This window comes from Tripterygium wilfordii, chromosome 8 (assembly GCF_013401445.1).
Source record: "Tripterygium wilfordii isolate XIE 37 chromosome 8, ASM1340144v1, whole genome shotgun sequence".
Taxonomy (NCBI): domain Eukaryota; kingdom Viridiplantae; phylum Streptophyta; class Magnoliopsida; order Celastrales; family Celastraceae; genus Tripterygium; species Tripterygium wilfordii.
This window is the reverse complement of record NC_052239.1, coordinates 12,467,899-12,480,406: the sequence shown is the minus strand read 5'-3', so window position 1 is coordinate 12,480,406 and position 12,508 is coordinate 12,467,899. Positions and strand designations below refer to the sequence as shown.

Sequence of the window (12,508 nt, the reverse complement as noted above, 5' to 3'; positions counted from 1 at the left end):
TTTAGCAAATCAAAAATTAAAAATATAAATTTAAATTTAAATTTTTTTTGAATGAACTTTTAAAAGAATAAAATATTATTGCTGGTTCATAGATCTATTTTACAATCTCTTATGTTCTTTTCAATAATGAATATGTAAGGTTTTTTCACCACATCATTTCTTATAGAAATAAAATATGATTTTTCTTGTTCAATTGTTGTGGATTCTTCACAACATCAATTCTATTGGTGTATTCTAACAATATATATTTAGTACAAAATGATATGGCTTCTAAATGATCTGGCAACACATATTTAGTGTAAAGTGATGTGACTCTTAGATGATCTGGTGAAAATAGTCTTTTTTGATAAAAGAGAAGTCAAGAATCTTAATCTAATTTATGTATGTTATTTTGTTTTATGTTTTTGTTTAATTTGTTCGGATTTTGCTTAAGATAGTGTTTTTTAAGTACATCTCGGTGTTGTTCAATATCAATTCAGTGTTTGTTTTTTGATTTTATAATTAGTCTGTTAGTATTTATAAATTTAAGTCGTTAATGTGCACTAGGGTGTAATGTTTATTACTATAAAATGAGATGTCGGAGTTTAAACTTTTTATTAAAAAAAATAAAATAATTAATGCCATTTACGTAGCCTATGACTGGGCAGTCGTGGTCGTGGATTCAAAAAACCTATTCATTCTAGCTAAATCTTTTCAAATAAAATGGCATAGGTTACGTAAGCCACGTGACTGCTGGAATCGGTTGTTGGACCCTTACCCGAGAGGTCGAGACGTGTAAATCGACAGAATGACGAACACGTGTACGGATCAGGTGACGCAGGAATAAATTAAATGGCCACGCGAATATGAATACGCCAGCTCGACAACCACTACACTCCTACCTTCCTGTTAAACCTTTTCTATTCTGAGACACGTGTTTCGTGACGTGGATTGTTGCCTTCTCACCTTCTTCCTCCCATCCGTCTCAGCAAACGGCAACTTCTCCCTCGCCGAGCATATGAAGTGAGTATTGAGCTTTTCTATTGCGATTCTGGGACGGGTTGAGACTCCACGCAGTTGAAGGTACGCCATAGTTGGAATTTATGCTTTATCCTCTCTGTTTTTTTTTTTTCCCACATTGAACGCTTTCAGAAATTTTTACGGCTCTTATTTGATTCTATGACTCAAGTTTGATTATCGAGAGAGTGGTTGAAATCAATTTTCGAATTCCGGCGATTTTGTTGATGATAAAATGCAGGAAGGTATTAGTTTGAAAACTTCATTGACGGTATCGATGGATCATGTAGCATTATAACCTCAATCAGTCCATAGATTTTTTTTTTTTCATTCGTTGGAAACGAATTTAAAGGAACTTATCTGGATCTCCAATGAGCTTCTTCTAATTAGCGTTTTCATTATCTGCTTGTTTTCGAAATTTGAAGGTTTGAACTATAACAAATCTTTGTTAATTACTGAAAGATGGGGGATTATTTAGGCCGAATGAGGACATTCAAGGGTTTCTTTTGTCTTTCTTGTCGTGTATTATCCGGTTGAGGTGGACTTGGTGAATATTTTTCACTTTCTCGTTATCAGTGGGGTGGTGGAAAGACGTTAATGCCCTCGATCTTCCAAATGTTTGTAACATTTTCTCACATGATCTCTTGAGTTTCTTGAGCAATTTTTCCTTGAAGGATCTGCAAAAATTATGATGGATCATTGATTTCGCTTCCTAGGATAACTACGATATATTGATAGGTTTCCTCACATTTTTCCCCAACTAATTCTCAAATATTGCTCTGGATCAGGACATTAAAAATTCAGTCTTCTTGGCTTTTTTCTTTTCTATTGTGTTGTAATGTTCTTTCTACTGCTGGTTTGTGCCTTGTGGCTGCAAAAGTCCTGGGTTAATAGGAAAAAAGAAAAACAAGTATCTAATATTGCTATTCAAGGAGAGAATGTGTTTTATCTCATGCTGATTTGATATGTCTGGCTTATGCACCATTGGTAATTTATACTTGACTGTTTAAATGCTGAAATTTCCACATGTCGAGGGATTTATCAGTTTCTTTGAATCACATCGCACTTGTTTCTTGATGGGACTTGCTGAGAATTGATTCATAGATTGAGTTATTGACAGTAAATACATTTTTGCGGCAATGGCAGCAATACCATAAAATGAAAATTAAATAAATGTTTGGTCAAGTTCACAGAGGAGAGGCTGCTAGGAATTATGCTTCAAATTTTCTTGAAGAAGTTGGGCAGAGATCCAATGTCCTTTTACTTCAGAAGCATCAATTAGCATAATTAGGAGGAGCAAAACCTTGGAGTTTATATCACAAGGGCCAAAATGATCAAAGTTACTCTTTCTTTTTTTTTTTGCATGCATCAAAGTTCCTTATCATGATGTTGGAAAGAACAATGACTATAGTAGATATTATATCCATATATCATGTTATAACCGTCATCATCAAAGTCTTAATGCCAAAAAATAAGTGTTTGGCTCCATAAATCCATATGATTTACACGGAATCTACCATGTGGAATTGTGGATCCTCCTTCAGTTTTCAATTTTCATCCAGTTGTAAAGGTCTTCATGCATGTTACAATTATGCTCGCACGTGATGCTAAGCAAGGACTTCCCCCTCCTGTGGACATATAGGTCTTGGAGCTTAATGTCTCCACTGAGCTCTCTCTCAGCTGACATGCTGCTGGTCAAACTTTGGTGGCTTCTTATGTATTCATGTCATTTCCTTCTGTTAGCTAGTTTAAGTTTTCTTAGGATAAGGATACTTTAGTTGTTTGCACCTACATTTAAGTCATTTTCAGACTACAATATTTTGGGCTCAAATGTTGCGTAATAATCTGTATTTCTAATTTAGTTTGCTTGAAAGTTTTTTGCTTTCCAGCTCTGCATGTGCTTCTTTGACAACCTTTGCCTTGACATAGCTACCCTTGACTCAGGTGATTAGATTGTTCTGACATTGAAGCATAAAGAAAAATTATTGATCATCTCTGAAGTAATTGTTCAGAGTTGGATTCCGACCATGGGAAACAATGAAGAAGTGAAATCTTCTAAGTTTGATAAATCTTCATCAACTGCACCATCGGTAAGTAGGAAAGTTTGTTTGCATTTTTATAATCAGAATACTTGGCCCTTTTTTCCTCTCAATTACTTTCCTGTGATAGAACAATATTTTCTCAAATAGTAGTTTATTGGTATGGAACCGACCTTAAAGCTTATTGTACATGCATGTCTCTCTTGGTAATTAACTTAAAAAAATTATCTAAGAATCAATTAATCCTTTTCTTATTTACAGGATCAGACCAATATTCATGTATACCCTGATTGGGCAGCCATGCAGGTTATATTCTTTTCGCATGCTTTAGCGTTCCCTACTTAATTGAAGAAAGAGCAAAGATGAATCATCATTGCTTGTGATCTTGTCAGATCTATTTTTTAAAATTATCTTATCATGTCTTTTAGGCTTATTATAGACCCGGAGTTGCTCTTCCACCATATTACAACTCAACTTTGGCGGCGGGTCATGCTCCTCACCCTTATATGTGGGGCCCACCTCAGGTAATTCTTAAATGGCATTGGTGATGGCAACTCGTATTCGAGATGTGCAGTGTTTTGTATGCTGAGGATATATTCCGTTTGTAGACGAAGATGATTAAAAACTTTTGCTTTTCCAGCCCATGATGCCAACTTATGGGGGCCCTTATGCTGCAATTTACTCACCCGGAGGAGTTTATGCACATCCTGCAGTTCCTCTTGTAAGTATGCAGTTTTTCTATCCCTCAATTAGTGTTTGTTTCTTGTCGCCAAACCTCTCTTTGGTTTATTTGATAGGATAGTACTATTTGAGCACGTGGTTGCCCTAACTGCCTCTGGTGTCTTGTAAAAGTCCTCAATTTTGAAATGTATCAAGGTGAACATAAAATGAACATGTGGCCCAATGGTAGAGTTGCAGGGGTGCAACCGAGAGGTCACATGTTCAATTCTTAGAAACAACTACTTCACATATTATGTGAGGGTAAAGTTTGCGTACATCCTTCCCGTCCTAGCCCACCCACTACAAGAGCTTCCTGCATGGGAGTTGTTTACTTTTTTTGCTGAGGTCAACATGTCCTGTTTGAACTGATTTTTTTTATGAGAAAGATTCATCATCCATATTAACGTCTTCCAACCCTGTTTTTTAACAAGACTTGGTTACATTAATAATAAATTATGAGCTTCTTAATTGATGAATCTCCCCTTTTTTTTCTTTGCCTTCTCCTACCCCAACTATTGCTGTTTCGAAAAGTTCCTGATCTTTAACTAAATAGTGAACAGTAGTTAGACTCTAACCTTGTGTATACTTATATATGAATTTAGGGACCACAACAATCACATGGTAATATTGTGCCTTCATCATTTTCCATAAGTGATGGCATTGTTTTGAGGTTTCATTTTGAATTCTTTATACTTTATTGTCAAAATTTCTTTAATTTTTATGTGACAAATTTTTAAAAATTCTTCTATACTGAGAATTGGAAGTGTATGCCCCATAAGTGAATATTGGATGTAATTTTTCTGATGCAGGCCACAGCACCGTCAAGTGTAGAGACTCCTTCAAAGTCATTAGGAAAGGCAGATCATGGGTTGATGAAAAAGTTGAAAGGATTTGATGGGCTTGCAATGTCAATAGGCAATGAAAATGCTGAGAATGCTGAGGCTAGTTCTGAATGTACGCGGTCACTAAGGTATTCTGAACTAGCTGTACTTTTCTCACTCGAATGTCATCTGCTGTATTTTTCCTTGGGGATTAATCTGCTGGTCTGTGTAGACTGCATCTGCTTTCTGTGTCCTGCTTTAGTAAATTTTTATCCTGTTAAAATCTTTTTATTAAGCTAATTCTGAAATCTCCTGGCTGTGCCAACAGTGCAGAGGCTGAAGGTTCTTTTGTCGCGAACTCTGATAGGGTGAGGGCTCAAGTATTTTGTTCACAATATTTATTGTTTAATGTCATTTCATTTAGACACCATATATTTACCATAAGTTTTGGTTTGCACCTTCTTGGTGCTTTCAATAAAATTTTCCATTCGGAAAAAAAAGAAACCATACATGCATTGTCAAAGCAAAAATTTCCTAAATGTTAGTTCTGATGTCCACGTGTCCTATTTCAGTCCGATCAAATCAGAAGGAGAAGAAGCAGGAAGGGAAAACCCGTCTCAGGTATATATGCTAGTTTTCACCTAGTGTAATATCTTCATTTTTCTCTCAAGTGCAATGGTGAAGCTGTCATCATTTATCCGACTTGGAGAGCTGCCCATCAAATGAGTATTTGTCAAATCCAAAGAAAGTTCCAATGTCCTTGATTATATAATTTTGGCAATTCATGTGCTATATGTGATTTTGGTTATAAAGCATGGATAAACAAGTGTCACATTATTTATCTTGAAAGTCAAGCATCTGTTAGAGACACAGGTGAAAGTGGAAAAACTCACTGATCTTCCTATGGTCAGAAGGCTATTGTAGATTTTATGTGTGATCACTTCCCTTCTCTGTAAGCAGAGGTTGGCACCCATACATGTCAGATCTTTTCGAACCACACAGAAAATAGCACGGAGAGTGTGGATATAGGCAAGGACTGATTGTGTCTTCAGGTGCACAATTTAATGGTGATGATCGTTTAAGAAACTAAGTTTAATTCACTTTGAGTAATAATTCCATTGACACATACTCATGTTGGTATTTTGCTTGGGCTTGCAAAATGATTACCCGTTGATGTATTTGGTTTTACCCAGTCTTCGCTTTCAGTGATTATGACTAAAAAGTTTAAGGAATGTAAACTTATGCATCAATTATCTGCCTGCCTTTTGTCCTCTTCGTATCTTAATTGAGATATTTTCTTTTTTTCTCCTCCTTTTCTTCAGTTTGTGTCCTCTATGTATTTCAGGCTTGGTTCCTCAGAAGTATATTTTTAAGTGACTGATCATGCTCGATATAGGATATTTGCTGTCACATGATAGTGGCAGCCATTACTTTCCTTATGCACCACAGAAACTTCCCACCTAATGGGTTTTATGAGGTTGTTGTGTCGAAACTCTGCTTGTGTAGGACAAAGTTAAAAGGCGAAACAAAATATTGATTTGAATACGAGCTAGGAGAGAAAGAGTGAAGAAAAATGATTGACCTTGCCTTGACAAGAATGGTTGATCATATTCATTCACTCGCACATTGTAATGATGCTGTAATCATTATCCTAGTGAAGAATCATAGGTGGGAAAGAGGAAAACAAATAATTGACCATTACAATGCTACCACCCTAAGCCACAGGTCTCAAGGTTTTATACAGCTCAATGTCTATGTTACAGGTGCAAAAGGAAAAACTGAAACACAGACTAGTCCGGAAACTCCAGCTTATGATGGGGAGATGCATGCTGCTTCAGACAAAGTGTTAGGTGATACTATTCCTGGGAAATCTGTTGGACCTCCTTGTTCTGGTATTACAACCACATTGGAGATCAGGAACCCTGCAAACACGAATGCTGAGACAAGCCCTGCTAATGTTCCACAATTTGGTGTACTGTCTCCTTCTGAAACCTGGCCACGGGTAGTTTCTCTAGACAGTGCTCTTAGATATTTTGGTCTTTCTGATGCCTTTTCATCATGATATGAATGTTCACATACGTTTTTGGATTATCCAAAATTTGGATTGCGTTAATGTTACGACTTTGATTATTATGGTATGTTTATTACATTTAGCGTCTGCTGGCTGTTAATATTTTTGACGGTTTGCTTAGAATGAACGGGAGCTGAAGCGGGAGAGGAGGAAACAATCCAATCGAGAATCTGCTAGAAGGTCAAGGTTAAGGAAGCAGGTAGGATATATGTGAAGATGTTTCTTGCTGATACTTTTATGATCTTAACTTCTTGTATGATCCTCTTGTTACCTTTTTCCACTAATGAAACTAATAGCTTCACCTCCTGTTGTCTAGGCTGAAGCTGACGAACTTGGACATAAGGTTGAATTATTGACTGCTGAGAATAGGGCACTGAAATCTGAAGTTGATCAATTAATGGGGAAGTCAGAAAAGCTGAGGACAAAAAATGCTATGTTATTGGTATAACCCCCCCTATTTCACTGCCCTCCAAAGTTCTATTTTAATTTCAGAATTATTTTGTTGACTAATGAAGTTCAACATACAGGTGAAGCTAAAGAATGCCCATCTAGGAAAGCCTCAAGAAATGGACTTGAAAAACAGTGATGACAAGAGGGCCATGCCTGTTAGTACTGAGAACCTTTTGTCAAGAGTTAACAATTCAGGTTCTGCAGAAAGAGGCAGAGGGGCAGAGTGTGATGAGTATGAGAACGACTCAAAATCTGGCACCAAGCTGCATCACCTGTTGGATGCAAACCGCAGGGCTGATGCTGTTGTTGCTGGCTGAATAAAGGTGGAAGCAACATCTTTTCAAAGTATTTGTTGTAATTTTGGCGTAATTGAAAGCCCAAAATTACTGCTAACTTATAGCGGAGGGATGGATCAGCTGAATAGGGATTTGTTTCCATCCCTGTAACTTAAAAATTTCACTTCTTAGTTAGGTTTTTCAAGGCAGCACACTGATGTATCGAATTCAGAATGCTGAAATGGCCGCGAAAGTTTATATGTGCATTGAATAGAATTAAGGGTTTCTGTAAGGAGAATAGAATTAAGGGTTTGGTAGAGGGAAGATCTTGCGACTTTGTTTCTTGTACTGGTTGAAGCAATGTGGACTTTTTTGCTGTATATGAATGGAACAATTATGTTTCATTGGATGTAGTTTATCCATCTTGTGAAGTTGTGTTTAGGTCCTATAATTGTGTGGTCGTTGTTGTTGTAATAGATCTTATACAAGAGTTACCCAAGATATAGATCTACATAAGACTTACACCTAAGTTCTTGAGTCTTTAATCCAAACGGAATTAATCGCCAGTCCTTGATAAAAAGACACCTCCTCCCTTGAATGTTAAGATGCAATTGCTTTAGTTACGACGCTTCAGTCTACCGTGAATACCAATTCCATAGCTGAAATTATGCGAATAAATTAACGACATCATATATTAACGACGCTTATACCATGTGCTTCAAAGTAAAGAAATATATAAATAACTGATCCAATGCGCATGAGAGAGTAGGCTTTGAGCATATGATTGTGTCATCGGTTTTAGACAATATTCATGGGATCGACACTTTATTCATAATTATATCACTTTGAGCGTATAAATTTACACAACACTACACATCGGGAAGAATTCAATGTTTCTACTTACTCCAAGGGAGAACACGCACATAAAACACTCCAAATTGTGCAAAATGGAGGCAGCTGGTGGTGTCCTTTTTTTTTTTATATTTCAATTTATAAGTTGAAGTTTGATGTCATGACATCTAAAAATGTGGCTATGGTTTGGATGCCAACAGTAGAGTCCTAAAAGGGCGATCAGGCTATGGAACTCATGCATGACAGAGTCTTCTTAAATCCTTTGTTTGCACCGATTCAAGTTGTCTTGCAAGTATTGTTGGCATGGCATGGCATGGCATATGGTTTAATTATTATTTTTATTATATGAGTACACACAGCCAATATAATTAGCCGTCCACATGATATTCTTCATTTTGTTATGGAATCAAACCCTAAAACCCTCAAACTTAAGTCAACTTTACCAATTCTCTCCTCTGCCTGACTGCTTCCTGTGTCATTCTCCACCAACCACATTACACCTTAATTTAAAGATTATTGATGTGTGAGGGAGACATTTGATGGAGTAGTTCAAAGTTCAAACAAGCTTGTCGTACTAGGGGTGGGGAATTAAGTTTTGCCCAAATCAAGGTCTCAAATCTCCCACCCCAAAAGCAAAAAGCTTGGAGTGGTGTGGTCAGGTCACCAGTGTTGGCTTGGAAAGATTTGCATATGCCACACGCAACTCATTACCAGTTATGTCTCTAACGTGTTTGTGACCCTAGAGTGGTCCGGACCCTAAACCCACCACCCAAACCTAAACCCACCAAATTTGAGGAACAAAGAAGATCAAAAATGAAAGCAGCAGCAGCAGGAGGAGACATTTGTGATGTCATTTGGCATGGCAGCCCACTAGACCTTGACTACTGCTCCAAGCACAAAAACCCCTGTTGAGTATGGTAAAGGCAAAAGTATATTTTAATTGGGGGGAAGGGTTGCAACTTGCAAGTCCCAAACTTCCATTTCATATACTGAGCAGCAGTAAATGCTGGTACATTCTGTGTAAACATTTTGAAACATAGATTTGAACATAATTGGAAATGAATAGAAAAGGGAAAAAGAAATATGGGATTTCAGAAAAATTTATAATTTCTGCAACACAAATCCAATAAGAAACCACATTATGGAGATGTTTCAAGCCTAGGTTCAAAGCAAAAGCCAGAAAAGAGCTGGAGCGGGAACCTCTTTATCACTGGACACTTGTGGGACCATTTCCAGTGCTTCTGGTTCATGTCATAGACAAGAAGAGCTGGGGCTCCAAAGCTCTGGATGTAGATCAAATCATTTGTACCACTGCTAGCAAAAACATCATCAAATTCACCAAATCCTTGGAAAAACTTATGAGGCATACGTGTCACTTCTTGCCACTCTTTACCATTCAAAACCCAGATGCCGATTCCCTTGATTATGTCAGGTCGATCAGGTCTCCCTATTCCTCCCACCATTACCAGCTTCTCCTTCAGATTCATAAGACGTCCACAAGTGAGAGGGCAAGGTACAGGAATGAAATTTTTTATCAACAAACCATGGGAAGATCTGCCACAAAGATTGTATGTAATTAGACTGTGGCGAGTCTCAGGAGTGCCAGCCCCAGTTGAGTAAATTAAAAAATACAACACCCCATCACAGATCATACTCTCATCACCACCCCTCCATCCAGTCAAAACTTCTTTCAAAGAGGTTACCCACATTGCTGTTTCTGAATCATAAATATGTATTGAAAGATCCCACTGAAAAAAATTCCCTGGGACTTGCTTAGATTTCACAATTGAAATGGTATAACCATGTGATATCTTATTCACAGATATTGCAAGGGCACTATAATCAGGAAATTTCAAACCAGGGGGCTCCAAGAGCTTCTTGCACTGGTTTGTGATAGGGTTGCAGACATGTAACTCACTTCTACTATTATTGTCCATGAAGCAAACCAAACCACGAGAAGAAGCAATGAACCAATTGGATGTTTGTATGCAAGGGACTTCTATGCCATACCACTTTCGAAGAACAGGATCATACGCATAACCCACTGGTTCATCGGAGCTTGTAAACATAAAATACCAAGGATTCTGTGACGGGGAATGCGAAAAATTCCATAAAAACCTTGTAGAACTGACAATCTCATGCCATCTTTTGCATACCGAACCTGCTCTAAATATGCTCGCAATGGGAAGATGTGCTAAAATTCGTTCCAATAGGTCATCTGGCAGAATTAAGTCAATAGAAACCACATCAGTTTCTTTATTGCCTTCATCACTGAGTTCCGAGAATGAATCAAACTCAGTAACATCTCGTGCTATGTCATCAAAGGAATCCCATGACGTTTCCCCCTCCATGATCAAAAGCTAAAAGTTAAGCACAAAAGCAAAAATCAATTAAGTTCCTCAAGAAATAAATTGAAGCCTCATGCTGACAAACAAGACCCAGTTCACTGAATTTGTCTCAGATCAGCAATTGCAGAAGAAGGTAATGGAATGAAAAGGTAATCACATATGTCACAAGTCTAACATGGCAAAAATTAGCCAAAATATATAGCGGAATCAGTTATAGTAGACCACCATCAGATGTATGACAGAGAGATGGGAGGGGGGAGCAAAAAAAATTTACAAACAAAATATCAATCAGAACGAATGATAGAATTAAACGGCATACAAATTCCATGCAGTAATACCTCCTCTATATTTCAGATTCATACGTTTTCAGACCACTTGGACATGATTTATCTGTAAACGATCTGATCCATTTAAAAATGTCAAGTTTCTTGTATAAGAAATTAACAAAATGCCATTGCCAATGACTACAAATATTGCCAGTGAGAAATTAAGTAGAGACAATTCTGCATCTCAAACTTCAGAAACTGAAAGAATTGAATAGGGAAGAACACATTTTGCACGTATGCTGGAATTAAATAGAAATCCAAAAGGAAATAATGTCATATTGAGACAATGAAACAACCACATGAAACTATAGGCAAATCAAGAAAGAATAAATGACTAAGAGGGACAACCAGACCAACCAACATCACAATTAAAGCATACTCGTTTATAATAATATCAGCCACCGGTCACAGAGGGAAAGAAACGTCGAATACATGAAGGCAAATCTGGAGGTTTTAAAAGAAAAACGGTTTACCCTTTTTCAGCATAATACGCCACATTGAAGCTATTAGGATGAAAAACAGGAAAGTTTCATTCACTACGAAAACATTTTAAAAAAAAAATAAAGGAGAGGGATTTTAGTCAAGTTTCTTTACCAAAATAAGTCTGTCAACCAGAAGATGTCTTGATGTTTTCTCTTCACAGAAAACAACCATCTATAATTTTAACATCAAACCCTAAAAAGTGCTCTCTTTGAGTTTGATAAATAAAACCAATGTTAGGTAGACAAAAGTAAGCGATTAGGCCATGCTTACCTATCAATCAAACATCAAAACCCCACGTAACTAAACTCCAACAACATCAAATACCTAAAATCCAACACATTAAACAGATCAGAGGACGAGAGCAGATCAATTAAAACACAGAAAAACCTCCTCTACCCCCATAAAAAAAAAGGACTAATAAACGAACCCACTTTCACAAATGAAAGCCATCAAGAATATAGTTTCGTACCTCGATTAGAGCGACATCCACTGCCAGTCCCCAACTGGATCTCTATAAATTTAACGCCTCAAAGCAAAGGGCGAAAATACAGCTTTAGCCGCAAACCGTACAAGGGATTAAAGGGTATAAGAAGAACAAACGGAACATGTGCCGATTCCTTTGAAATGGTAGTGAAATATGAAATGGGTCACTCCAGATTTGCCCGGTATACAATGCCCAAGCAACACCTCATATATGGTAGAGAGAGGGGGAGAGGGGCGTTGCGTCTTCTTTCCTTTTTTGGGTTCCCTTTTCGATGCAAGAAAAACGACGGGCGAGAGAATGAAGCGAGAAGGCGGTTATTTCTATTGGGGTTTGCTTCGGTAAAGGGGAGGGATGGAGAGTTGTGACGAATAAGAGGCGCGTGGTCGTTGTTATATAGCTTAGTTGTGACTTGCGCTCTCTCTATTAGGGAGTTAATACAACATTTCATCACCAAAAAATCAATCATGTTCATTATTTGTCACTAAATATCTAAGCGTTTTAATTCAGTAATCAGAAGTTGAAATTTTTTCTATGTTGATAACTCAGGCATAATTTCTCTATTTTGGTCATGACTTTTTGATGTTGTCACATGGAAAATATTTTTTTTTTAAAAATTAAGAGGTGGAAAAACCATACACCTATC

General features: G+C 37.3%; 2 protein-coding genes across 4 annotated transcripts; one reads left to right on the top strand and one right to left on the bottom strand.

Moving 5' to 3' along the window:
- The first annotated feature begins 876 nt into the window (after positions 1–876).
- Positions 877–7,794, top strand: LOC120003374 (common plant regulatory factor 1-like). The gene is made up of 12 exons (XM_038852338.1): positions 877–1,062; positions 2,941–3,086; positions 3,297–3,341; positions 3,464–3,559; positions 3,676–3,756; positions 4,565–4,725; positions 4,905–4,944; positions 5,149–5,197; positions 6,340–6,578; positions 6,769–6,846; positions 6,964–7,089; positions 7,175–7,794. Exons 2-12 carry the CDS (start codon positions 3,024–3,026, stop codon positions 7,412–7,414), a joined length of 1,218 nt encoding a protein of 405 aa, XP_038708266.1. The 5' UTR covers positions 877–1,062; positions 2,941–3,023; the 3' UTR covers positions 7,415–7,794.
- A 1,352-nt stretch (positions 7,795–9,146) lies between these two features.
- On the bottom strand, positions 9,147–12,248 carry LOC120004605 (F-box/kelch-repeat protein At3g61590-like). 3 transcript variants are annotated; one of them, XM_038853972.1, is made up of 3 exons: positions 11,851–12,248; positions 11,652–11,705; positions 9,147–10,584 (listed from the first exon to the last, which is right to left on the bottom strand). In XM_038853972.1, the coding sequence occupies exon 3, from the start codon at positions 10,573–10,575 to the stop codon at positions 9,364–9,366; it is 1,212 nt and encodes a 403-aa protein (XP_038709900.1). In that variant the 5' UTR covers positions 10,576–10,584; positions 11,652–11,705; positions 11,851–12,248; the 3' UTR covers positions 9,147–9,363. The 3 variants fall into 3 exon arrangements, with proteins under 3 accessions (XP_038709900.1, XP_038709901.1, XP_038709899.1); XM_038853973.1 differs by lacking the exons at positions 11,652–11,705; positions 11,851–12,248 and adding an exon at positions 10,911–11,642; XM_038853971.1 differs by lacking the exon at positions 11,652–11,705 and having other exon boundaries at positions 9,159–10,584; positions 11,851–12,246.
- Between the last annotated feature and the right edge of the window lie 260 nt (positions 12,249–12,508).

Coding starts and splice junctions, on each gene's coding strand:
- LOC120003374 (XM_038852338.1), top strand. CDS start 3,024: ATGGGAAACAATGAAGAAGTGAAATCTTCTAAGTTTGATAAATCTTCA. Junction 4,945..5,148: donor TTGTCGCGAACTCTGATAGG/GTGAGGGCTCAA, acceptor GTCCTATTTCAG/TCCGATCAAATCAGAAGGAG. Junction 5,198..6,339: donor GAAGGGAAAACCCGTCTCAG/GTATATATGCTA, acceptor TCTATGTTACAG/GTGCAAAAGGAAAAACTGAA.
- LOC120004605 (XM_038853972.1), bottom strand. CDS start 10,575: ATGGAGGGGGAAACGTCATGGGATTCCTTTGATGACATAGCACGAGAT.